Source organism: Oncorhynchus tshawytscha, linkage group LG19 (genome assembly GCF_018296145.1).
Source record: "Oncorhynchus tshawytscha isolate Ot180627B linkage group LG19, Otsh_v2.0, whole genome shotgun sequence".
NCBI classification, from domain to species: Eukaryota; Metazoa; Chordata; class Actinopteri; order Salmoniformes; family Salmonidae; genus Oncorhynchus; species Oncorhynchus tshawytscha.
Window position 1 is genome coordinate 41,979,106 of NC_056447.1, and position 27,158 is coordinate 42,006,263.

Here is a 27,158-nt window from a genome sequence, read left to right on the forward strand (position 1 = left end):
TTGGTGTAGGACTGTCCCACTCGCTGAGGTAAGTTGTATATCTGGCTGGGAAGATTGGCCAGGGTTTGGGGTAAGCTGGATAACTGCTGGAGTAGGTTGGTGGGTAGACCAGGTAACTGCCGAGGTATTTAAACTTGGAGCTGGTGGGGCAGCTGGGACATCTGTTGGGGCAGTTGAGAGATCTGTTGGGGCAGTTGAGAGACACGCTGGGACATTTGGGTGAATGGCCGAGAGTACTGGAAGAACTCTTGGGAGAGTTCTGGGGGGAGAGAGGGCATTAGCTGGGTGACCTGGGAGGTGAACTGGGAGAGGTTGGTGGGGAGCTGGGGCATGGGGGGAAGTTTAGGAGCGGTGATGTACTCTTTCAGCAGGTTATTGAAGCTGTTGAGGCACACAGGCGCGTGAGGGATACGCATGAGACAGCTCTTTACTGCATCGCAGCTGGCAGGGACTGGGAGGAGAGCACAGCACCGTCAGTCAGGCAGCACAAGACAACACTCATCCAAATGAACACTCTGACGTGAGCTTCTTCAGTCACATTGTCTGTCACCAGATAGCACTGTGAGAAAGCATGAATGCACGCACCCAAGCAAAATTCAGGCACACACACGTTGTGGTCACTGCATTCTCTGAAGAGAAAAGATTGGCCAGGTCCATCATGGGACTTACAAACCAAGATAGAAGATATGCATTCAAATGTGATTACAATATTCTCATTTCAAACATAAAAACAGTTGTATTATAATGAGCAAATACTTAATACCACAGTCGCCCTCCTCTACAGTCTTCCACTCCTCCTGCAGAGCCATAGAAGCAGCAGAGGAACAGGAACAGCCATGAGTGACAGAACAACAGCAGGGAATAGCATTTAGTGACAGGTAGGTACCACAGCTGCACAAGCCTCAAGAGAGACAGATAAATGTTGAGTCTTCCCATATGGAAAAGATATCGAAGAACCTAACACAATTGTTCTATGTTCTACCTGGAACTTGTAAGTAATGAATTTGGCAGCGAATACAAATAGAACATTCATAGAATATTCTTGTAATATCTGACTTACAGTTGAAGTCGGAAGTTTACATACACCTTAGCCAAATAAATTTAAACTCAGTTTTTCACAATTCCTGACATTTAATCCTAGTAAAAATTCCCTGTCTTAGGTCAGTCAGGATCCTCACTTTATTTTAAGAATGTGAAATGTCAGAATAGGAGAGAATTACTTATTTCAGCTTTTATTTCTTTCATTACATTCCCAGTGGGTCAGAAGTTTACATACACAGTATTTGGTAGCATTGCCTTTAAATGGTTTAACTTGGGTCAAATGTTTTGGGTAGCCTTCCACAAGCTTCCCACAATAATTCCTCCTGACAGAGCTGGTGTAACTGGGTCGGGTTTGTAGGCCTCCTTGCTTGCACACGCTTTTCAGTTCTGCCCACAAATTGTCTATGGGATTGAGGTCAGGGCTTTGTGATGGCCACTCCATTACCTTGACTTTGTTGTCCTTAAGCCATTTTGCCACAACTTTGTAAGTATGATCGGGGTCATTGTCCATTTGGAAAACCCATTTGCGACCAAGCTTTAACTTCCTAACTGATGTCTTTAGATGTTGCTTCAATATGTACACAGAATTTTCCATTCTTATGATGCCATCTATTTTGAAGTGCACCAGTCCCTCCTACCGCAAAGCACCCCCAAACATGATGCTGCCACCCCCGTGCTTCCCGGTTGGGATGGTATTCTTCAGCTTGCAAGCCTTTCCCATTTTTCCTCTAAACATAACGATGGTCATTCTGGTCAAACAGTTCTAGTTCTGTTTCATCAGACCAGAGGACATTTCTCCAAAAAGTACAATCTTTGTCCCCATGTGCAGTTGCAAACTGTAGTCTGGCTTTTTTATGGAGGTTTTGGAGCAGTGGCTTCTTCCTTGCTGAGCGGCCTTTCAGGTTATGTCGATATAGGACCCGTTTTTACTGTGGATATAGATACTTTTGTACCAGTTTCCTCCAGCATCTTCACAAGATCCTTTGCTGTTGTTCTGGGATTGATTTGCACTTTACGTACCGAAGTACGTTCATCTCTAGGTGACAGAACGCGTCTCCTTCCTGAGCGGTATGACGGCTGTGTGGTCCCATGGTGTTTATACTTGCATACTATTGTTTGTACATATGAACGTGGTACCTAGGAAATTGCTCCCAAGGTTGAACCAGACTTGTGGAGATCTAGAATTGTTTTTCTGAGGTCTTGGCTGATTTTGTTTGATTTCCCCATGATGTCAAGCAAAGAGGCACTGAGTTTGAAGGTAGGCCTTGAAATATATCCACAGGTACACCTCTAATTGACTCATTATGTCAATTAGCCTACCAGAAGCTTCTAAAGCCATTGCATAATTTTCTGGAATTTCCCAAGCTGTTTAAAGGCAGTCAACTTAGTGTATGTAAACGTCTTACCCAATGGATTTGTGATAGAGTGAATTATAAGTGAAATAATCTGTCTGTAAACAATTGTTGGAAAAATGACTTGTGTCATGCACAAAGTAGATGTCTTAACCGTCTTGCCAAAACTATAGTTTGTTAACAAGAAATTTGTGAAGTGGTTGAAAAACGAGTTTTAATGATTCCGAACTAAGTGTATGTAAACTTCTGACTTCAACTGTATGTGGGTGGGTAACATTTAGAAATAACAGAAATGTTACATGTACTATATAAAAACTGTGAAGGCTGAGATTTTCCCACCTTGGGGATTCGAACCAGCGACCTTTCAGTTACTGGCCCAATGCTCTTAACCGCTAGGCTACCTGCCGCCCCCAAAACATACAAGAGACATGTAAGCTAAGCCTTCTAAGGTCTCATATACATGAGACATACACATTTCAAAGCACTTGCATATAACTGTCTGACGCCATTAACGCACGCAAAGTCACACTTATTGAACAAAGAAGCAAAGTCTGCCGCGAGTAGCAGGAAGGGGGGAAAGCAGAAAGAGGAGAAGAGGTGGAAGTGGGAAGGACAGGAGGAGGAGAGGGAGGACAGGAGGAAGACTGGAGAAGGAAGAAGAATATATTTTTGATAGCAGCAGTGACTCTATTTAGGTATTAAGTTGAGATCGCTCAACAATCATTCTCACGATAGCACATTGGTAGTAATCAGTGACAAATATCAAAGATAAGCTGGGCTTGGTTAAAATCCTAGATAGTTGACCAAAGGCATAGCTGTAGATACAGTATATCAACTGTCCAGTAGGAGCCCAGCATTAATATTGTATTTTTCTTACGGTAATTGTCATGTTTTTGTTTTATAATAGTCATAGATGATGTAGACTCATGTATTTTGTCACATATATGTCATACAATGTCCAAAATCCTAGATAGTTGACCAAAGGCATAGCTGTAGATACAGTATATCAACTGTCCAGTAGGAGCCCAGCATTAATATTGTATTTTTCTTACGGTAATTGTCATGTTTTTGTTTTATAAGAGTCATAGATGATGTAGACTCATGTATTTTGTCACATATATGTCATACAATGTCCATGTAGGAAAGTGGCCACTCATGTATTCGATTGTGTTTGTCATACAAAGCCAAACATACACCATTTCAATGTTGATATAGAAGATACATGTACAAATCATTATTTGTATCTTACCTGATTCTTACTAGATTTTTGTACAAATAATCTACTTCTGCCATACAAGATTATTATTTTAATTTCATGATTCTTTTCCATATGCGTTATGACGAAAACCATGGCTTTGACATTACCTTGGTAGTGGTGTTAGGTTTGTTGCAGTACTCTGCTTTCTGTGGTTGTTGGGTCACCGGTTCAGGTGCTACTTTGGCGCCCTGGGCCTTTAGTTTAGGTTCAGGCTCTACTGTCTTGAATCGCTCTGGCTCTGGGCTTGAATGAGGGGATGGAGAGGCTCTCTGGGGCTCTGGCTCCTCCTGGGGTTCTGGTTCAATGTCGGGTGATGCAGCCTCTCTGGGCTCTGTCTGAGGGGTACTCTCTGCTGCCTCCACTGGGTCCTCCTCAGCAGGACACACCTGGCACCTACTGTATAGTACAGGTGCAGTTAGGGGCCCCATCAAAGAAATGTGCATACAGTGATATGAACAAATAAAAATGAACACAGCATGGGAAAAAAAAGTGATTCGATAGCGTCATGGTTACCCCATTATTACAGCGAAAACGGATTTCTTCTAGCCCAACCAGGTCAAAAGATCTGACCTATATATTTCCTACAGAACATTTTTTATCTTCCTATAGCAGATCGCCGGGTTGTCATTAGTTACCACAGCCACAAAATAAAAATGGTCTATATCATAAAAATTCATGAAAACAGAAAACAAAAATTTGCTTTTTGGTCTTCATTGAAAGATGCCCTTAGCAGAAATCGCTCCGGAATTTCCTGGTCGCTGAAATTGTAATAGTTTTCCTAATTTCAGTTTATATGACAAAACAAGCAAGTATGTGTAGAGAATCATTGTACCATCTAAACCATTGTAAAATATATTGTCCATAATCAAAAATATTGTACTTTCAGCTGTTTGAAGCTGGTATACAAAACCGAAAGGGAAGGACGCAAAAACGGAACTTAAGCATGGGAAGCAAAATTGTGGCGTACAGCAGGTCAGCCACCAGGGGGAGACTCGTCGAGGCCTGATGGCAGACAAGAGTACACATCACGAGGCGATGGTTCCATCTACTGGACGTGCCAGGTCTCGACGGGATCTCCGGACAGGACTAATTGGGGCTGATTGGGGATTGTTGAGTAATCAAGGGCTGATTCCTCACCAGCTATACAAGTCCCATAAAGCTGCCAGAAGGGCAGCACACAGGGGAGGAAAGGACTGACATATAGTTGGGGACAGTACCAGAGGTAACAGGAGGGAGTTTAGTTTTAATCCCCACAGGACGGTATCCCGGAGAGGGTCTCTTGGGGGAGACTATTTCTTTTAGATTATTATTTTAATAAACACCTTTGGAACTGAGCTAATCCTACTCTGTCCGTGTCTGATCTGTGTAAACGTTTTGACCCAACCCCTTGGTCTGCCATAATAGAAATAACTTTGATTTTCTTTCAGTGAGAATGACATATCTATAACTCACATTTCTATGTGAATTTGGTCGAGTCACCCAAAAAGTTACATATTGCAGCTTTAAGGTTAGGCGTAAGGTTAACAGTGTGGTTACAGTTAAAGTTAGGTTAAAATCCGATTTTTAAGAAAATAAATGGGCAAGGTTTAGTAATTTGAGACTGTGGTAACTAGTGACGAACGGATCGCCATGTTGTGGGTTGTTCTAAAACTACTCAGTCATGTTACCTCATTGGCTAGCTAGCTAACAGCCTGTTAACTTTACCAGTATATCCAAACATTTGGGGCATAGAAATTAGATCAATACTCATAGCAATGCATGATGCTGCGTTCACATCCTAGTCGGAACTAAGAAACTCAGACTTGCTAACTGGTTGTAGTTATAGAGTACCACATTATGAGTCATAATACCCATATAACCTAGCGGTCAAACAGGGAAGTGCTTCCAATCGTTTTCCACCATTTTTACCATAGGGGATTTTAGAAACACTTAAAATAAGAGCTGTGCACAGTAGGCTTACCCTGGCATGACGTTGTGATAACCGTGTAAATCTCTCTAGGACAACGTGACTTTCATCAATATATTTGCCTGTATTTACCCCCAAAAAATGAATCTGGGTGTAAATGGAGCCGAATATATTGATAAAAGTCACCTTATCCAAGAGAGATTTACATGGTTATCAAAACATCACACCAGCTTCAGCCTACACGAAACACAGCCCTTATTTAATCCCCTATGACGAAAATGAATGGTGGAAAAACTATTGGAACCATTTCCCTGTTTGACTGCTGGGTTTTATGGATATTATGACGCCTCCACTGTGGGGCTCTATACACATGCTGATTTTAACCAGTTAGCAAGTCAGACATTTCCGAGTTCCTAGTTCTGACTAGGATGTGAACACAGCATGAATGACAGATCTCTTGCATGTTGTCATCGCAATACTTTTTAAAGAGACAGTGTACAGTGTAATGCGGTGTAGTATTATTAAATTTTAGTCCTGTATTGACGCTTTGCCTGTTTGATGATTTGTCAGAGGGCATAGTGGGATTTCTTATAGGCTTCCGGGTTAGAGTTCCGCTCCTTCAAAGCGGCATCTCTACCCTTTAGTTCAATGCGGATGCTGCCTGTATCCATGACTTCTAGTTGTGATATGTACGTACAGTCACTGTGGGGACGACGTCATCGATGCACTTATTGATGAAGCCAGTGACTGATGTGGTGTACTACTCAAACAACAAAAATGAAATCGTATTTTCAGATCCTCCTACATTTCATGTGGTGCTCCTAACTTTTTAAAGTTGGGAGCACCAGTGCTTCCAATGAAATTGTTTAATTTAGAACAATGGTCACAGCAAAATGTTGCTCCCAATGCCTCCCCCCCTATAATCGCCATAGGTAGAACAACATGTCACTTGCCAATCTTACTAATACCATGCATTATCTAATCAACCGTAGCTACCAGTTTAGTAGCCAATCAAGAAAATTCAATAGAAGAAATAAGTGTAAAGTTAAACATAAACAAAATATATTTTTCAGACATTTAGTTTGTTGCCAGTAAACAGTTAGCAGCGGGTGTATTCAAGGTGTTACATCTGATAGACTACGCATGGTCAAAAACAATTCGCTTGCAATATGGACAAGGCAGGCTTGAGGCTACTCACTTGAACACTCAAGAGATTTCGAGTGCATTTGGTAATAGTTTACCTCCCAAGACTCATCTCTGCGACATTAACGAATCTGTTGTCAAGTCAACGAACGTTTTGATGTGTTTTAAAGTTTTGAAATAGAGAGAGAATCGTCTACCTCTCAATGAATTCGCTCGAGCCCAAACCTTAGACACCCTTCACCCGCTTCGAATCGAAAAACAGGAAACCCGCTCAGTTACTACGCAACCGTCGAGAGGGGACCAGCGGTTGCCAGGGGAAGCAATGTCGTGGTTATGATTACATCAAATGTTTTGATTAGATGTGTATTTTGTCACATGCACAGGTTCGTTGATGTAGTTGCAGTGTACAGTGAAATACTTACGCTCCGAGCTCCAACAGTGTAGGTGTGAATGAAACAACAAAACAACTATGATAATATATACATATTTACAACTGTGACAATGATACATATACATGTCCATTAGGGTGTAGGCAGGGTAATTGTACGTTGAGAAGGGGGGGGAGAAACATTTAAATGTCCATCGGGGAGCAGCAGGAAGAGGTGGGTGAGTAGGGGGTTAGGAGTAGTGGTGGCTATCCACATTTCTTCAGCCTCCTGTGGTTAAAGAGTCACTGTTGTGCCTTCTTCACATCTGTGTCCTTGTGATTTAACCATTTCAGCTCCTCGGAAATGTGTACGCCAAGGAACTTGAAGTTTTTGACCATCTCTACATCAGCCATGTTGATGAGGATGGGGGCGTGCCCAGCCTGATTCCTCCTGAAGTCTACAATCAGCTCCTTTGATTTGCTGACTTTGAGGGAGAGGTTGTTTACCTGACACCACAAAGTCAGCATTCCTACCTCATCCCTGTAGGCTGTCTCATTGTTTTTGGTAATCAAATCAAATGTTATTTGTCACATGCTCCAAATACTTACCTACAAGCCCTTAACCAACAATGCAGTTCAAGAAATCAAGTTAAGAAAATATTTACCTAATAAACTCAAGTAAAAAAATAAATAAATAACACAATAAAATAACAATACCGAGGCTATATACAGGAGGTACTGGTATCAATGTGCAGGTGAATGTGCAGGTGGTACAGGTTAGTCAAGGTAATTTGTACATGTAGGCAGGGGGAAATGGACTATGCATTGATAATAAACAGCGAGTCACAGCAGTTTAAAAACAAAGGGGGGGTTATCAATAGTCCGTGTGACCTGCGATCAGGCCTACCATTTTTGTGTCGTCAGCAAACTTAATGATGGTGTTGGAGTCGTGCTTGGCCACGCAGTGAACAGGAGTACAGGTGGTCTGCTTAAAACATGTAGGCATTACAGACTTGGTAATCCGTCTGGCCCCGCAGCCTTGTGAATGTTGACCTGTTTAAAGGTCTTACTCACATCGTCTATGGAGAGCGTGTGTCACTTATACTCCCTCTCCGGCGTTTAGCTCATCTGGTAGGCCTGTGTCACTGGGCAGCTCGCGGCTGGTTTTCCCTTTGTCGTCCGTAATAGTTTGCAAGCCCTGCCACATCCGGCGAGCGTCAGAGCCGGTGGAGGAGGATTCAATCTTAGTCCTGTATTGACGCTTTGCCTGTTTGATGGTTCGTCGGAAGGCATAGCAGGAATGCTTATAAGCGTCCACATTAGTGTCCCGCTCCTTGAAAGTGGCAACTCTAGCCTTTAGCTCGGTGCAGATGTTGCCTGTAATCCATGGCTTCTGGATGGGATATGTACGTACAGTCACTGTGGGGACGATGTCGTCGATGCACTTATTAATGAAGCCGGTGACTGAGGTGGTATACTCCTCAATGCAATTGGATGAATACCTGAATATATTCCAATCTGTGCTAACAAAACAGTCCTGTACCGTAGCATCCGCGTCATATGACCACTTCCGTATTGAGCAAGTCACTGGTCCTTCCTGCTTAAGTTTTTTCTTGTAAGCAGGAATCAGGAGGATATAATTATGGTCAGATTTGCCAAATGGATGGTGAGGCAGAGCTTTGTATGCGTCTCTGTGTGTGGAGTAAAGGTGGCCTAGAGTTTCTTTCCCTCTGGTTGCACATGTGGCATGCTGGTAGAAATGAGGTCAAACGGATTTAAGTTTGCCTGCATTAAAGTCCTCGGCCACTAGGAGCGCTGCTTCTGGATGAGCATTTTCTTGTTTGCTTATGGCCTTATACAGCTTGTTGAGTGCAGTGTTAGTGCAGGCATCGGTTTGTGGCTACAAAAACTATAGATGAAAACTCTTTGGTAGATAGTGTGGTTTACAGTTTATCATGAGGAACTCTACCTCAGGAAAGCATTACCTTAATACCTCGCGCACCAGCTGTTATTGACAAATAGACACACAGCCGCACCCCTCATGTTACCAGACGTAGCTGTACTGTTCTGCCAATGTACAGAAAACCCAGCCAGCTGAATATTATCAAAGTCGTCGAAACATAAGATATTACAATTAATGTCCCATTGGTAGGATAGTCTTGAGCGGAAATCATCCTTTTTATTTTCCAGTAGAACAGATGGTAGAGGCAGGTTGCCCACTCGCCAACATATTCTCACAAGGCACCCCGATCTCTGCCCCCTGTATTTCTGTCTTTTCTTCACATGAATGATGGAGATTTGGGCATGGTCTCGGAGAAGCAGTATATCCTTCATTTCGGACTCATTAAAGAAAAAATAGTTGCCAGTTCGAGGTGTGTAATCGCTGTTCTGATATCCAGAAGCTCTTTTTGGTCATAAGAGACGGTAGCAGCAATATTAATGACAAAATAAGTTACAAACAATGCAAAAAAAATACAAAATAGCACAGTTGGTTAGCAGCCCGTAAAATGGCAGTGATCCCCTCTGGCGCCATTGTATCAGGCCTACTATTGTCGTGTCGTCAGGGAACTTGATGATGTAGTTGGAACTATGTGAGGCCGCACAGTCATGGGTATACATGAGGCAACTGAGGACGCACCCTTGTGGAGCCTCCATGTTGAGGATCAGTGTGGAGGAGGTAATGTTGTCTACCTTCACCCCCTGGGGGCAGCCTGTGCTGAGGAGTTCAGTCCCAGGGCTGTAAGCTTTGTGGTGAGCTTAGAGAGCGGTAGGCGAATTGGAGGGTTAAGTGTGTAGGGAAGGGAGGAAGTGATGTCTTTGAATAGCATTTCAAAGCACTTCATGATGACGGAATTTAGTGCTATGGGTCAGTAGTCATTCAATTCAGTTACTTCCCTTTTCTTTGGCAGGGGATGATAGTGGACATCTTGACGCAGCCTGAGCTGGTGACAAACATTTTTCTCTGCTCATACAGGAGTAATATAGGCCTAGTGCACTAATTTGGCAAAAAACATACACCCCCCAAAAAATATATTTTTATATTATTATAATTTTTTGGGTGATTTATCAGGGGGTGCTGCAGCACCCTTACTTCCCGTAGCTATGCTCATGAGGATAAAATCAAAGACAGTACAGTAAAGATAGGCAGAAACTGCTTCTCCAATAGAAATCCCCAGTCACACTTCTAGACGATGTCATGGCGACGCTAGCTATCTAAGATCATGCGTCGGAACATGTCACCGGGTCGTGAAGAGGGCACGACAAAGCCTATTCCCCCTCAGGAAACTAAAAAGACTTGGCATGGGTCCTCGGATCCTCAAAAGGTTCTACAGCTGCAACATCGAGAGCATCCTGACTGGTTACATCACTGCCTGGTAGGCAATTGCTCGACCTCCGACCGCAAGGCACTTCAGAGGGTAGTGCGTACGGCCCAGTACATCACTGGGGCAAAGCTGCCTGCCATCCAGAACCTCTACACCAGGCGGTGTCAGAGGAAGGCCCTAAAAATTGTCATAGACTGTTCTCTCTATTACCGCATGGCATGCGGTACCGGAGTGCCAAGTCTAGGACAAAAAGGCTTCTCGACAGTTTTTACCCCCAAGCCATAAGACTCCTGAACAGGTAATCAAATGGCTACCCGGACTATTTGCATTGTGTCCCACCACCCGCTAACCCCTCTTTTCACGCTACTGCTACTCTCTGTTCATTATATATGCATGGTCACATTAACCATATCTACATGTACATACTACCTCAATAAGCCTGACTAACCGGTGTCTGTATATAGCCTTGCTACTCTTATTTTCAAATGTCTTTTTACTGTTGTTTTATTTCTTTACTTAGCCACACACACACACACACATACCTTTTTCGCACTATTGGTTAGAGCCTGTAAGTAAGCATTTCACTGTAAGGTTTACACCTGTTGTATTTGGCGCACGTGACAAATGAACTTTGATTTGATTTGATGTGTAACCTGTTCAGGGCATGACAGGGATGAGACAGCCTTACCTCCCCTCCCACACATGTACAGGCATGTGTAGGAGGGGAGGGACTTCACACGTTTATGGCCAGTTGTCTCTTAAACCATGACCCCAATAAATGTTACATTTAAAATGCTATACAAGTGTAGGGCAGGTGGTTGGAGATAGCCTATGCATTTGTTCTGGAGTAGGCAGGGGACTCTGAGGATGTTAAGCCTGAGTGAAAACTTACTCTGAGTCTTTGTCTTCCTCCAGAATGGCTTCCTGGCTTTGAATGGACAGTTTGATTGATTGGGTATCTTGCATCTGCCTGATGGCCGTCTCAGCTGTGTGTCTGGCCACCTCCTCCGCCATTCGCACCAAATCCACGCAGCCCTGGGTCATCCTGCAGAGATTTGCACATTGCTGGGATATTACTAGTATGTCATATTAAGCTAACTTTATTTAGACAACTTTATTTCTCATTTAACTTACTCCTTTAGACTGAAGGGGGAAGAAATCTGGTTAACCCAATGAGAAGATATGCAACTTCTGTTGGATCACCATAACCAGACAATGTGTAAAATAGTGACTGTGTGTAGACTGCTGTGATATTCTACATAAATTACTTTGAGATATTTGATCTTGTCTGACTCCTTGCTTATCGTTCCTCCATGGTAGCCATAGCTATGCCTTCAGCCTCTCTCTTGATGCTCTCTATGAAGGGTGTCCACCTGCCTGTCGGGATCTCAGCAACCTCCAGCGATGGGGTTGTTGACTCTGGCACATTTGGAAGATTCGGTTCAGGCTCATCTGGTTTCAATGGCTGTTTTTGCTGTGCCAGCTGTGCCAGAGCCATCTGTGTTGACACCTCCAGATCCTTCATGTCTGCTTCTACTACTTCCTCCAGGACCAGGTCCACTACTTTGGGTCTTTTAGAGACTTTGGGACAAGCAGTCATACAATACGTCACTGTCTGTGTCTGGACTGTTACAACTGATAAGACACCCAGAATCAACATGGTAATGTGAACAATCAATTGCGTTTGATGTGTAGCATTTGATTTGAGAGGAAAATCTTTTAAATCAACAATTAAAATATGACATGGCCATATATTAAAATATGACATGGCCATATATATTTTATTTTTCAATTATAAGCAATATGCTTAAATGTTTTGCAAGAATTTAATATCATCATCTCTTAACACAACAAAATATTTCAGATGATATCTTTATTATTATTATTATTTATTTATAACTTTTTTTTACCCCCTTTTCTCCCCAATTTTTTGTGGTATCCAATTGTTAGTAGTTACTATCTTGTCTCATTGCTACAACTCCCGTACGGGCTCAGGAGAGACGAAGGTCGAAAGCCGAGTCTCTGGTGGCACAGCTGGCACTGTTATGCAGTGCCCTAGACCACTGCGCCACCCGGGAGGCCATCTTTATATTATTTTTATAATATTACACAACACGTTATTATACTGTCAGGGATACTTTTTAGGCATGATGTCATAATTTATGAACTTATTTGTAATAACTTGACTCCCTTGACTCGGTTTGTCAAATCCTCTTTTGTGGATTTCATACCAAAAAAAATCTATCAGATCAAAATAAACATAATTACAACTTTAGGCCACATTCGTAGTTCAAGGCGATAAGAATAGGTCACGAGGGAAAACATGTACAATATGATTAAGTGGTTTTTGTGTTAGCTTTTTAGGGCAGCAATAATCTTTACCTTCAAAAAAGTAGTTTAATATGGTATATTTCATGTACAAAAACTATGAGTCACAATGTTGCCTCATAGCTCTATGTGTCTGTATGTATTTTCTAATATACTTGATCTCTTAATGCATCCAAATTACTTCAAAGATTACTACAATGAAGACAAGACCCATTTCTTGCTACATATCGACAAGAGTTGAACAACTGACATTAACTGACAAACAGTTCATTTTAATACATTGACTATACACAATTAAAATCAAACAAAAATATCTGCATTCCATAAAGAGTAAGGTAAATTAAACATATTTTTTAAGCGATGTCTCACAGCTGCCAGGTTGCTCAGTGGAGCTGTATAAATGTCGACAATCATCTATGTCGGTAAGTCTGTTTTTCTGCCTCTATCTCTTTGCTCTCAGTCTCAGTCTCTCTCACGGTTCCTCAGTCTTCTTTCTCCTTTTGTTTAAGGGGATCTCAGCACTCCCACCCCCCCTGAAACAGAAGGAGAAGATGGACTGAGTTAGGGTGTCTCTAAACCAGACCAACAGAAGGAGAGGGTTACAGTCTCTTCTGTGACTGCAACACTTTATGGAATATATAAGAAATAGTACAAAATAAAAGAGAAATAGTAGGTCCCACGCCTACACTAACTGCATGGCATAACATCTCAATTAACCTGAAATTGTAAAAATTGCTGACGGGTCTAACTGTGTCTAACTGACTCTGTAGTGAGGGCATTGTGTGATTTTAGATCTGCTTGTATTTTCAACTGAGAATGAGGCCTCGGTTTGAAGGTAAGAGGAAGAGAAAATGTGAAAAACAAACAAAAATAAATGTCACGTACCATTCGGCATAACTTCAACATCATCTCTGGATCTCGTGACAGGCTGTGGCATCTTGAGGCCGAGGCCCGTCACGAACCAGCCCACGACACTGTGGGACACATAGAGAAACACCTTACTAACGGGCCAAAGGGAACACAGAAACATACAGACATACAGCTGAGCCTACATTCTAACGGCTGTAGCATAGTGCCGTCTGTGGGTTAAATTTACTTTGAGTTCTGTGAGTCCTCATCTCCTTTGAGGGACTCCGGAGATGGTGAGAGAACTGAGAGAAAAGGAGAAGACAGGTGTACAACATTAGCATACACGCATAGCTAGTAGATTTGTATTATTGGGTGCAGGTTTCTTGGACACAGATTAAGACAAGCCCGGGACAGGGCCTGCAAACCATTACAGACTACAAATGAAGCACAGCCGAGAGCTGCCCAGGGACACGAGCCTACCGGACAAGCTAAATTACTTCTATGCTCGCTTCGAGGCAAATAAAACTGAAACATGCATGAGAGCACTAACCGTAGCGGAAGATTGTGTGATCACGCTCTCCGCAGCCGATGTGAGTAAGACCTTTATACAGGTCAACATTCACAAGGCCACAGGGCCAGATGGATTACCAGGATGTGTACTGCGAGCATGCGCTGACCAATTAGCAAGTGTCTTCACTGACATTTTCAACCTCCCCCTGTCTGAGTCTGTAATACCAACATTTTAAGCAGACCACCATAGTGCCTGTGCCCAAGAACACTAAGGTAACCTGCGTAAATGACTAGCCGTAGCACTCACGTCTGTAGCCATGAAGTGCTTTGAAAGGCTGGTCATGGCTCACATCAACACCCTCATCCCAGAAACCCTAGACCCACTCCAATTTTCATACCGCCCCAATAGATCCACAGATGATGCAGTCTCTATTGCACTCCACATTTCCCTTTCCCACCTGGATAAAAGGAACCCCTATGTGAGAATGCTATTCATTGACTACAGCTCAGCGTTCAAGTGTCCTCAAAGCTCATCACTAAGCTAAGGACCATGGGACTAAACACCTCCCTCTGCAACTGGATCCTGGACTTCCTGACGGGCCGCCCCCAGGTGGTAAGGGTAGGTAACAAAACATCCGTCAAGCTGCTCAGCCCCCTCCTGTACTCCCTCTTCACTCATGACTGCACGGCCAGGCACGACTCAAACACCATCATTGCATTTGCCGATGACACAACAGTGGTAGGCCTGATCACCAACAACGACGAGACAGCCTATAGGGAGCAGGTCAAAGACCTGGCTGTGTGGTGCCAGGACAACAACCTCTTCCTCAATGTGATCAAGACAAAGGAGATGATTGTGGACTACAGGAAAAAGAGGACCGAGCACGCCCCCATTCTCATTGACGGGGCTGCAGTGGAGCAGGTTGAGAGCTTCAAGTTCCTTGGTGTCCACATCACCAACAAACTAACATGGTCTAAGCACACCATGACAGTCGTGAAGTGGGCACGACAAAACCTATTTGGCATGGGTCCTCAGATCCTCAAAAGGTTCTATAGCTGCACCATCGAGAGCATCCTGACTGGTTGCATTACTGCCTGGTATGGCAACTGTTTGGCCTCCGACCGCAAGACACTACAGAGGTTAATGCGAACGGCCCAGTACATCACTGGGACCAAGCTTTCTGCCATCCAGGACCACTATACCAGGGCGGTGTCAGAGGAAGGCCCTAAAAAGTGTCAAAGACTCTAGCCACTCTAGTCATAGACTGTTCTTTCTGCTACCACACGGCAAGCAGTACCGGAGTGTGAAGTCTAGGTCCAAGAGGCTTCTTAACAGCTTTTACCCCCCATGCCATAAGACTCCTGAACATCTAGTCAAATGGCTACCCAGACTATTCGCATTTGCCGCCCCCCCCCACACACACACCACTGCCACTCTCTGTTGTCATCAATGCATAGTCCACTTTAATTAACTCTACCTACATGCTACCTCAACTAACCGGTGCCCCCGTACATTGACTCTGTATCGGCACCCTGTATATATTGATATTTTTTACTGCTACTCTTTAATTACTTGTTACTATTATCTCTTATTCATATTTTCTGAAACTGCACTGTCGGTTAGGGGCTCGTAAGTAAGCCTGTTGTATTCGGCACATGTGACTAATACAATTGGATTTGATTTTGATTTGACTATTTTGATTTGGCAAGTTATTTCAATTGAAATCCTCCATTGAGTAGGTTTCATACTCCAGGACTAGGCTTAATCTATGTTGAGGTAACTGGCCTCAAACGTTTAAACTCTGCTTCTACCTTTGTCAAGAGATGACCTCTTACCCTGGGCCTGTTGGGCCTTACTTAGGGCCTCTATGTAGCCTGCAGGGAGCATCACAGGCTGAGGAATAGCATTCTTAATCCAGTTAACCACACTGCAATGCAAGGCAGATGGGAAGAAAACAGACAGAGAGGAATAAAGAGATGAGGGGTAGAAGCCAAGGGGTAGAGAGAGGGGGGGGATTAGGATTATGATACATTTTGTCGGCCGTGATGGGGTGAAAGTGAAGTTACTGAAGTTGAATTTGGCTGTGTATATGTGTCTGTTCAGGTGGCAGAAGAGTGGGAGGGGGCTGTACAGTGGGGGGAGGCGTGTCTCTGTGTGACTCACTTGGGGGGGAACTGTGGTATCTGATCCTCTTCCTCATATTCTGAAAACATCTCCACCACAGGTATATGTGGGAGGGGCTCTGCATCTAGAAAGAAAATAGACCAATCAGTGACCACATCAATAGTGAGTCAAAGCAGTTATAACATTTGTGACATACCGGTACACACAAATGGGATTGCTGTGTGACAAATTTAAACACATACCCGGCACATCTTTCATGTTATAAACCTGAAAAAGAGAAGTCAGCATTTGGTTTACAGCAACATAATGTGAATAACTCAGCATCACAAACTTTTGTTTTTTACAATGGGTATATTAAATATTTACCATATAGTTGTTTTGATCATTTTATGTTATTACATTACAATAGTTTAAAATGCTCATCTGCTGTCCAATTATACATTTATTTTTAAATGGGCTATTTGGTTATGAAAGTGTGCTGTTTTAAAGGAATTATGAATCTATTTATATAAATTGTTAAACAATTTACAATTTGAACTGTATCTATATCTGTCAAAGCAATGCTGTTAAAGTTTTCATTCAAAAAAACTCAAACCCAAATCATCAAATGTACACTGAGTATACAAAACATTGAGAACACCTGTTCTTTCCATGATATGACTAACCAGGTCAATCCAGGTGAAAGCTATGATCCCTTATTGATGTCACTTGTTAAGCTTAAAGCCATTTCACACAGTGTAGATGAAGGGGAGGCGAGAGGTTAAAGAAGGATTTTAAGCCTTGAGACAATTGAGACATGGATTGTGTATGTGTGCCATTCAGAGGGTGAAGGGGCAAGACAAAAGATTTAAGTGTCTTTGAACAGGGTATGGTAGTAGGTGCCAGGCGCACCGGTTTGTGTCAAGAACTGCAACGCTGCTGGGTTCACACGCTCAACAGTTTCCCGTGTGTATAAAAAATGGTCCACCGCCGAAAGGACATCCAGCCAACTTGACAACTGGGGGAAGCATTGGAGTCAACATGGGCCAGCATCCCTGTGAAATGCTTTCGACACCTTGTAGAGTCCATGCCCCGTAGAATTGAGGCTGTTCTGATGGCAAAAGGATGGGGTGCAACTAGGGCTGTGGCGGTCATGAAATTTTGACAGCCGGTGATCGTCAAGCAAGTAACTGCCGGTCTCACAGTAATTGACCGTTAATTAGCATAAAGACGTTTGGCATCTCCTGGCTTCCACACATAGCCTACAAGCCACCAATGCAGACTTTTGGAACATCTACATTTTAAAAAGTGTAATAAATCCATTTAGTATAGCCTACACCTTCACAATAAATCCATTATTTATTTTAGACAGGTCTAAAGAAACATGATATGAAGAAAATGTAATCTATTTCAGAAGAACAGAATAGCATACTCTGAGTTGTCCTTATGTTAGGCCCTGATATGGCTGTGCCATATGGCTGTAGGCTACACTAGTTCATTTAGCAGACAAGATTTGTTTAGAATTCCGTGGCATTCTTTTAAATTATTTTATAGTATGAAGAATACAATTGAACATATACAGTGGGGCAAAAAAGTATTTAATCAGCCACCAATTGTGCAAGTTCTCCCACTTAAAAAGATGAGAGAGGCCTGTAATTTTCATCATAGGTACACTTCAACTATGACAGACAAAATGAGAAAAAAAATCCAGAAAATCACATTGTAGGATTTTTAATGAATTTACAATTTGCAAATTATAGTGGAAAATAAGTATTTGGTCAATAACAAAAGTTTACCCTAATACTTTGTTATATACCCTTTGTTGGCAATGACAGAGGTCAAACGTTTTCTGTAAGTCTTCACAAGGTTTTCACACACTGTTGCTGGTATTTTGGCCCATTCCTCTATGCAGATCTCCTCTAGAGCAGTGATGTTTTGGGGCTGTTGCTGGACAACACGGACTTTCAACTCCCTCCAAAATTTTTCTATGGGGTTGAGATCTGGAGACTGGCTAGGCCACTCCAGGACCTTGAAATGCTTCTTACGAAGCCACTCCTTCGTTGCCCGGGCGGTGTGTTTGGGATCATTGTCATGCTGAAAGACCCAGCCACGTTTCATCTTCAACGCCCTTGCTGATGGAAGGTTTTCACTCAAAATCTCACGATACATGGCCCCATTCATTCTTTCCTTTACACGGATCAGTCATCCTGATCCCTTTGCAGAAAAACAGCCCCAAAGCATGATGTTTCCACCCCCATGCTTCACAGTAGGTATGGTGTTCTTTGGATGCAACTCAGCATTCTTTGTCCTCCAAAGACGACGAGTTGAGTTTTTACCAAAAAGTTATATTTTGGTTTCATCTGACCATATGACATTCTCCCAATCTTCTTCTGGATCATCCAAATGCTCTCTAGCAAACTTCAGACAGGCCTGGACATGTACAGGCTTAAGCAGGGGGACACGTCTGGCACTGCAGGATTTGAGTCCCTGGCGGCGTAGTGTGTTACTGATGGTAGGCTTTGTTACTTTGGTCCCAGCTCTCTGCAGGTCATTCGCTACGTCCCCCCGTGTGGTTCTGGGATTTTTGCTCACCGTTCTTGTGATCATTTTGACCCCACGGGGTGAGATCTTGCGTGGAGCCCCAGATCGAGGGAGATTATCAGTGGTCTTGTACGTCTTCCATTTCCTAATAATTGCTCCCACAGTTGATTTCTTCAAACCAAGCTGCTTACCTATTGCAGATTCAGTCTTCCCAGCCTTTTGTTTCTGGTGTCCTTTGACAGCTCTTTGGTCTTGGCCATAGTGGAGTTTGGAGTGTGACTGTTTGAGGTTGTGGACAGGTGTCTTTTATACTGATAACAAGTTCAAACAGGTGCCATTAATACAGGTAACGAGTGGAGGACAGAGGAGCCTCTTAAAGAAGAAGTTACAGGTCTGTGAGAGCCAGAAATCTTGCTTGTTTGTAGGTGACCAAATACTTATTTTCCACCATAATTTGCAAATAAATTCATTAAAAATCCTACAATGTGATTTTCTGGATTTTTTTCTAATTTTGTCTCATAGTTGAAGTGTACCTATGATGAAAATTACAGGCCTCATCTTTTTAAGTGGGATAACTTGCACAATTGGTGGCTGACTAAATACTTTTTTGCCCCACTGTAAAATAGAAAGGATATTTTCCCCAAACGATTTCAAAAGGAAGCAGATGCGACTATTCTGTGTTGAGCGATTATGTCACGTTGTCTAATGATTGGAGACAGGTGCAGGAATACGTAATAGGGTTTTTTATTTACTCCACCCAAACAAAATACAGAGGTGTAAACCTCTAAATAATACACAGGACGAGGCCCGTAAAACAAGTGCACAATAGCACGTAGCATGGAAGCCGATACAACAGCACAGGTACTCTCAGGACCAACGGACATGGTAACAATAACCGACAAGGACAATGAGGAACAGAGTGCACATATATACCCTACTAATCAGGGGGAATGGGAACCAGGTGTGCATAATAAGACAAGACAGTCTGTGGTAGTGAATCCAGTTCAGTGACGCCTAGAAAGCCGGTGAAGTAGATCTCCGGAGCTGGTGAACGGAATGAGCAGCAGTACCGTGGGATCCGTGACAGGTTAACAAAGAAACTGGTCCTATATGCTTAATTTAGTTGTGATACAAACGTTGGTCTATATGTTTAGATTTTTACTACATTCTAAGGCTGCATGATGGTACTCTAATGATGATTTGAAAACAGTTGCAAGATGCACACACTTCATCAGTCTCTCATTCACAATTTGACAAGCACTTGATAAATAATCTCACCAGACCTCCAATTTCCCAGCGGCATTCCCCTTGTGTGGCCATAAGGCCCCCAAAAGAAATCCATGCCTTTTGCGGCCAAAGTGGCCATTGTGCCCTTTAGCTGAATATAATAGGCTAATCTTAATTCCCACTTCCCAGCTGCGGTGCCCTGAAGCACTTCTCACTTACATGGCTCTCTCAGATGTAGCCAATGCCCGTCATGTGATCGGGTCCTACTCACAGACATTTCAGCTAAGAACAAGGCTACAAGTGAATGAAGACAGACACATCGGGGACGCACTGTTAGAACTGTCCACATTTAGCTACTTTTAGTCAGCCAACAAGATGAGTAGGCCTAACGATCAGCAAAAGCACAAGCCTATGTCAATCTACTATCCCTAATAATACAAAAGTTGACCTATTCTATTGGTCAACTTGTCCTTCTGTGCAATAAATAAATATTCCAAACATACTCCCAAACAGCTTAAAATGTTGATAAACTATTAGGCTATTTTTTCACATTATAAGTGCAGAAATGCACACATTGCAGTGGGATATAAGCGCAAATGTTCCAAAATGCAATCAAACACTGTTCTCGAAAGTGACGGCAAATATGATTACGCAAGTAATGCTCTATTATAAAGGTGCATTTTTATGGGGAAAATGATCTTCCCCAAACGTAAAACTCAATAGTTTCAGACTTTTATTGAGAAAAATGAGCGAGAAAGATCACATCGCATCAGTGGATGGCTGGGTGCCAGCAGCGTTTTGCATGCGCCAACAGAGTGGAGCAGACATTTTCTCTCTCAATCCTGTTGAAAAAGCTAAGGTCCGGTTGAAATATTATCGATTATATATTGTAAAAACAACCTGAGGATTGATTATAAAAAAGGTTTGACATGTTTCTACGAACTTTGCGGATATTATTTGGAATTTTCGTCTGCCCCGTCGTGGCCGCTTGAGCCTGTGGATTTCTGAACAAAACGCGCCAACCAAATGGAGGTATTTTGGATATAAAAATAATCTTCATGGAACAAAAGGAACATTTATTGTGTAACTGGGAGTCTCATGAGTGCAAACATCCGAAGATCATCAAAGGTAAGCGATTCATTTTATTGCTTTTCTGACTTTCGTGACCAATCTACTTTGCTGCTAGCTGTTTGTAATGTTTTGTCTGCTGAGAGAGATGTCCTTACATAAACGCTTGGTATGCTTTCGCCGAAAAGCTTTTTTGAAATCTGATATGCCAGGTGGATTAACAACAAGCTAAGCTGTGTTTTGCTATATTGCACTTTTTATTTCATGAAAATTAAATATTTTTAGTAATTTAATTTGAATTGGGCGCTCTGCAATTCAGCGGATGTTGACGAAAATGATCCCGCTAACGGGATGGGTGCATCAAGAAGTTAATATTAGGAAAGTTGAGAAATAAATATAGTAGATCTAGCCAAAAGCACCGGCACCAAGTCAATGTGCGGGGGTACAGGTTAGTCCTCCTCTTTTTAACAGAGGCCATCAAAACTATGTTTTCTCACGCGATTGCATAGCCTATAGAAATGTTGCACAATTTGAGCTCATGGGCTGTCATGAAGTGTTTGATGAGATTTTCAATTACATTTGCATTGATGTCAGAGAGATTAGTGGCGGTTTCTAATGTTTGGTATACTCTGTGTATTGCACGTCTGTAAGATAAAGAGTACATTTCATCAATCATTGATATAATTTGTCCTTGATTTCTATCCTTTCATTAAAATAAGTGGTTGATGAAATGTGAAGCTTTAGAGCAAATACTATTCTGGATTTATTGAAGGTGTTTGTAAGACTACTCAGACCACTAAGGGGGTGGGTGGGTGTCCGGCCCAGATACAGCCCATTACCTAGCTGTACTTACACATGGCTCTGCGATATACTCCTCATGTGTTTTAAGCAGATAGAGGAACATAAAGGGGAAAAGATGAATTTCCGGTATTAGAAAATGAAACTCCAGCACAATGGAATTCTTGTTAGACAACTGGACTTTCTTTAACTGGACTTTTTTTGTCTAATCAGCACCACCCTGCTGATTTCCAAAAGCTGAACTAGAATACAATTCAAACTACAGTAGGCGGACCTGGGGAGAGACTGGTAAGCCATAACCACTCAATGCTTTTTAAGGGGTTCAATGCTTTTAAAACTAACAGTTGGCATACTATAAAAAAGTCATTAAACGTTACTGATGAGATAATGATGAGATGAAATCTATAGTGTCTTAACACCCTTGATATTATCACAGACTATTTGTTTATAAACCTCTCTCATTTGTAGATCTCTGAAAGCCCTGTGAACAATTTTCTTTGATTAAGCTAGTTATTCAAAAGTCTGTTCTAACATTATAGACCATCTCCGGTTAGTCATCAAGCAGGGAGCAGAATTATTTTACAAAAGGATTTTAAGTGAGAATATTCAGTTATCATGGGGAGGTAAGGGTTTAATATAGCATTAATGTAGTAATCATGTTTTAATGCAACTGAAGCACTTTTAAAGCCTTGATGCAACCTGAAAAACATGATTTTTATAATCTCTTTTTAAGAACAAAGTATTTTAACTCATTGAGCACCACGTGCTCTCCTGAAAACAAAGCTACCATGACATGATGGTGTCACCTCACCTCTGTTTCATCCTCCTCCTCTCGAATATCCTCTCTGTACTTTTCATCTGGCTGGGGTACCACTTTACTCAGTCCATCTGCAATCCACTTAATCACCCCATTCCTGTTGGAAAGAGGACTCTTCAGTCAATTTATAGAACTATCAAACGTCTTTCTTTTTGTTTGTTATATTTCCACATTTCAACATAACTTGTATATTACTTCAAGAAAAAAATTATACAGAATAAACTAATTCAACACTTTGATAAAGTCCTCCCTTCATACCTTTCATCCTCCTGCAGTGACTGATGGATTGAAGCAGAAAGTGGAGGGAGAGAATGAAAGAGTCACACATTAACCCTTTATACAGCAACAAAAAACATTCCACTGATGACATCACAGGCTGGTTGATACAGGTAGTGTTGTCTGCCACTCACCCTGGATACAGAGTTGGATCTGCTGAGGTTAGGTGTGCCTGCTGGTTGAGGAAGAGCACTTGTGAATCCATTGGAGAGCCAGGTCATCACTCCACTCTGAATACTGAGAGAGAGAGAGAAATTACATCAATAAAATCATCACTTTCATCATCATCATTGGTTGAATACTGTATGCAAGCAGACCAACCAGCTCACAGGTCCAATTTAACACACATACCTGTTGTCCTCAGAAATATCATCTTCCTTCTGTTTGGCTGGTTGTGCCTTGACTGTTGAGAAGCATTTACATAAAACAGAAGTGAAGTAGAGGATCAACAAATTGCATAAGCAATTATAAAACACACTTATTCACAGTTCTTTCATGGTGTTACAAAGCTACGATACAACGTTTGTAGAACAGGAGCATTACCTTTTTTCACTTCATCTTTAGACACGTTTCTCTTTGGGAGAGAACGATTAAGAGAGACAATCAGGTAATGTGAAAAGGACAAAAGTCATAAAGAAAAAAACATATCTTTGGTAATATCATGAGAGTTTTTCAGATATACATGTGAGTTGATATGTGAGCAGGCATAATTAGTGTGGTCTTACTGGTGCGGGATTGGCCGTCTCCTCTCCCAGAGAACCAGGGGCGTCAGGGGGCTGAGGAACCACCTTCACCACCCAGTGAAACATCCTGAGACAAAGGCAAAGACCAGGACAACAGCTCAGTAACACCTGCGAGCATTCCATAATATGAATAAACCAGATGTTACTATGGTACCTTGAGGTCAGACAAAGTCAGAATGTCAGATAAGCTATAATGGAACATAAAACTATTGAAGGTTAATCTAGTCAATCCAGAGACCATAATGATTATAATAGTCACGATCACATACAGTTGAAGTTGGAAGTTTACATACACCTTAGCCAAATACATTTAAACTCAGTTCTTCACAATTCCTGACATTTAATCCAAGTAAAAATTCCCTGTTTTAGGTCAGTTAGGATCACCACTTTATTTTTAGAATGTGAAATGTCAGAATAATAGTAGAGAGAAAGATTTATTTCAGCTTTTATTTCTTTCATCACATTCCCAGTGGGTCAGAAGTTTACATACACTCAATTAGTATTTGGTAGGATTGCCTTTAAATTGTTTAACTTGGGTCAAATGTTTTGGGTAGCATTCCACAAGCTTCCCACAATAAGTTGGGTGAATTTTGTCCCATTCCTCCTGACAGAGCTGGTGTAACTGAATCAGGTTTGTAGGCCTCCTTTCTCACACACACTTTTTCAGTTCCTCCAGCATCTTCACAATGTCCTTTGCTGTTGTTCTGTGATTGACTTGCACTTTTCGCACCAAAGTACATTAATCTCTAGGAGACAGAACGCGTCTCCTTCCTGAGCGGTTTGACGGCTGCGTGGTCCCATGGTGTTTATACTTGCCTACTATTGTTTGCACAGATGAACGTGGTACCTTCAGGCGTTTGGAAATTGCTCCCAAGGATGAACCAGACTTGTGGAAGTCCACAATAAATTTTTCTGAGGTCTTGGCTGATTTATTTTGATTTTCCCACGATGTCAAGCAAATAGGTACTGAGTTTGAAGGTAAGCCTTGAAATACATCCACATGTGCAGCTCCAATTGACTCAAACATTGTGTGGAGAGGGGAGGGGGGCAATGCAAATAGCCTGGGCAGCCATTTGACTAGATGTTCAGGAGTCTTATGGCTTGGGAGTAAGAAGCTGTTTAGAACCCTCTTGGACCTAGACTTCGCACTCCGGTACCACTTGCTGTGTGGTAGCAGAGAGAACAGTCTATGACTAGGGTGGCTGGAGTGTTTGACAATTTTTAGGGCCTTCCTCTGACACCGCCTGGTATAGAGGTCCTGGATGGCAGGAAGCTTGGCCCCAGTGATGTACTCGGCTGTTCGCAATACCTTCTGTAGTGCCTTGCGGTCGGAGGCCGAGCAGTTGCCATAACAGGCAGTAATGCAACCAGTCAGTATGCTCTCGATGGTGCAGCTGTAGAACCCTTTGAGGATCTCAGGACCCATGCTAAATCTTTTCAGTCTCCTGAGGGGGAAAAGGTTTTGTTGTGCCCTTTTCACGACTGTCATGGTGTGTTTGGACCATGTTAGTATGTTTGTGATGTGGACACCAAGGAACTTGAAGCTCTCAACCTGCTCCACTGCAGCCCCGTCGATGTGTATAGTGTATATTACTAAAAACTTGCCTGTTGCCGACCGCTGACTTACAATGTCATGTCAGATCTTGTGGGGAGCTTTGACTTTGGCTCTTGCTGGCAGCAATTATGTTGTCAATAAACACTCTCCACATGCTGCTTCAAGATAATAGTTGCCAGTGCTTGAGCCTGTGATCAATACAGCACAGCTACTTTAATATTTTTACGGAAATCAACCAGCCACCTTGTTAGGCCAAACCTGACTTTGACTGTTAAAGAGATGTTTAAATAGAATAGCATGTTGCAGGGCATAACGTTCAACACCACACCACTAATAAGCTGCTTTAGAGGACAAGCAAGTTAACACAGAACAGAAGATGGGAACAAGAGCAAGAAAACATATTTAATCAACAGTGAGAGAACATGCAGAAAACATCATTATCCCGGTGTGTTTCTTCTGCCTTTTGTTTTTCTCTAAAACAACCATATATTATAATGAATATAATTCAATTCAACAACAATTTATTCTGAAACATGTCATCCCATGTACAGGTCAAGTGAATTAATGTTGCACCTACGAAACCTACACTCTGCCACACTAGTATACCTGTAGAGAACCTGTGCATGCTGGCCATTTAATCCCAGGCTAATTTCTAACTAAATTTCTCAATCTTCAAAGATTATCCATTGCCACCTGATTTTTGGCCTAATCTGAGGATCATAGCTCAATCATAGCTTTGATTTCTTTGCATTGAAGCAGGCACCAGTAAATTACTATACTATAAAGTCACAAAAACACGCTCCACTGGTGCAGCCTAAACACGCTATGCAAAAGCAGAGGATTTTATCCTGCTGACAATAGTGCTAGCAGTGGTCTGTACAAACTACTCTGTAACCAACAACCTCGCAAACATCATCAAAACGAACTATTCCAAACTTGCATTTTCTCAACTATTTGCAAGTATTATAAATTTGCACAACACCACTATAACTACTCTTAAATAATAACATATACCTGTAAAATATTTACACATAAGCATCACAATTTCAGTTTACAAGATCAGCACACCACAACACTGACATCTCAGCAGAAAATGTGAAAATAAACCCATTAGTAAATCCATTCAGAAATATTAGGTGAAGAGTTAGTATGAATATATCTTACCTGTATGTTCAGTGGTGGTGCAGCTGCATACCTGAGGGAGCCCAGGATGGACAGCAGTGTTCTGTCTGGATTAGGATGGAGAGAGGCGCTGCTAAAGGGATTATGGACCTGAAGGACGGCACTACTTTGCTGAGATTAGCAATAAAAACCTCAGGCCGTACATGAACCCCAAAGCCTCAGGCCCAAACTGACAAGATTCTCTGTAGAAATTTAAGCTGTTTAAATAAATGTAGTTGTTTGACTTGCATGAATAAAATCAGGGCTCACTGAGGAATGAAGGGTCACTGTGAGTGGAGTCATTTGGCGGGTACTTATGACAAAATACTGTATGTAAATCATAGATAGCAAGATATAGTACAAATTACACACTATACAATAAAAACAAAATCACAATCAAACATATTCTATACTTTCTCACCCTCTTTTGAAATACCGGTGCTCCAACCTTTTACCCTGTAATTTCTCTCTTTGTATGTTTTTGTGTGCCCCCGTCATGGAGCGGCACATTTCCTGAAAGATTATCTTGGCAGTTAGCTAAAAAAAGGTGTCCTTGCAGTACCCAGTGGTAGGCAGTCCTTAAGCTAATTACTGAATCTGAGAATCAGCGATCCCTGTACTTATCCCTGTATCACACACCAGGGGATCAATTACTTGTGATGCATGTCTGTCAGGGACAGTCAGGGACGGGACCACTGCCAGGAACGGGACTTGCACTCAACACGACATTATACTAGGTTTGCCTTAGGCAAATGAAAGGCCATTGGTCCCTGAGTTTAATACTGTGTTTC

General features: G+C 42.1%; 2 protein-coding genes across 5 annotated transcripts; both read right to left on the reverse strand.

The window, feature by feature from the left end:
• Window positions 1-124: 124 nt before the first annotated feature.
• Window positions 125-11,404, reverse strand: LOC121840078 (eukaryotic translation initiation factor 5B-like). Its single transcript, XM_042301682.1, has 4 exons — window positions 11,283-11,404; window positions 3,759-4,047; window positions 764-797; window positions 125-451 (listed from the first exon to the last, which is right to left on the reverse strand). Exons 1-4 carry the CDS (start codon window positions 11,402-11,404, stop codon window positions 129-131), a joined length of 768 nt encoding a protein of 255 aa, XP_042157616.1. The 3' UTR covers window positions 125-128.
• Window positions 11,349-26,940, reverse strand: LOC112218797. 4 transcript variants are annotated; one of them, XM_024379958.2, is made up of 15 exons: window positions 26,789-26,940; window positions 26,371-26,435; window positions 23,634-23,718; window positions 23,452-23,482; window positions 23,260-23,311; window positions 23,043-23,145; window positions 22,891-22,910; window positions 22,627-22,729; window positions 21,871-21,891; window positions 16,445-16,469; window positions 16,242-16,326; window positions 15,914-16,005; window positions 13,815-13,869; window positions 13,604-13,692; window positions 11,349-11,435 (listed from the first exon to the last, which is right to left on the reverse strand). In XM_024379958.2, the coding sequence occupies exons 3-15, from the start codon at window positions 23,715-23,717 to the stop codon at window positions 11,431-11,433; spliced, it is 765 nt and encodes a 254-aa protein (XP_024235726.1). In that variant the 5' UTR covers window position 23,718; window positions 26,371-26,435; window positions 26,789-26,940; the 3' UTR covers window positions 11,349-11,430. The 4 variants fall into 4 exon arrangements, with proteins under 4 accessions (XP_024235726.1, XP_024235724.1, XP_024235723.1 ...); XM_024379956.1 differs by lacking the exon at window positions 11,349-11,435 and adding an exon at window positions 12,975-13,251 and having other exon boundaries at window positions 21,871-21,888; window positions 26,789-26,908; XM_024379955.2 differs by lacking the exon at window positions 11,349-11,435 and adding an exon at window positions 12,975-13,251 and having other exon boundaries at window positions 26,789-26,907.
• Window positions 26,941-27,158: the final 218 nt, after the last annotated feature.

Coding starts and splice junctions, on each gene's coding strand:
- LOC121840078 (XM_042301682.1), bottom strand. CDS start 11,404: ATGGCGGAGGAGGTGGCCAGACACACAGCTGAGACGGCCATCAGGCAG. Junction 4,048..11,282: donor GAGGAAGACAAAGACTCAGA/GTAAGTTTTCAC, acceptor TGTACTATACAG/TAGGTGCCAGGTGTGTCCTG. Junction 798..3,758: donor AACCTAACACCACTACCAAG/GTAATGTCAAAG, acceptor ATGGCTCTGCAG/GAGGAGTGGAAGACTGTAGA.
- LOC112218797 (XM_024379955.2), bottom strand. CDS start 23,717: ATGTTTCACTGGGTGGTGAAGGTGGTTCCTCAGCCCCCTGACGCCCCT. Junction 22,911..23,042: donor GATCCAACTCTGTATCCAGG/GTGAGTGGCAGA, acceptor TCAATCCATCAG/TCACTGCAGGAGGATGAAAG. Junction 16,006..16,241: donor ATACCACAGTTCCCCCCCAA/GTGAGTCACACA, acceptor CTTGCATTGCAG/TGTGGTTAACTGGATTAAGA.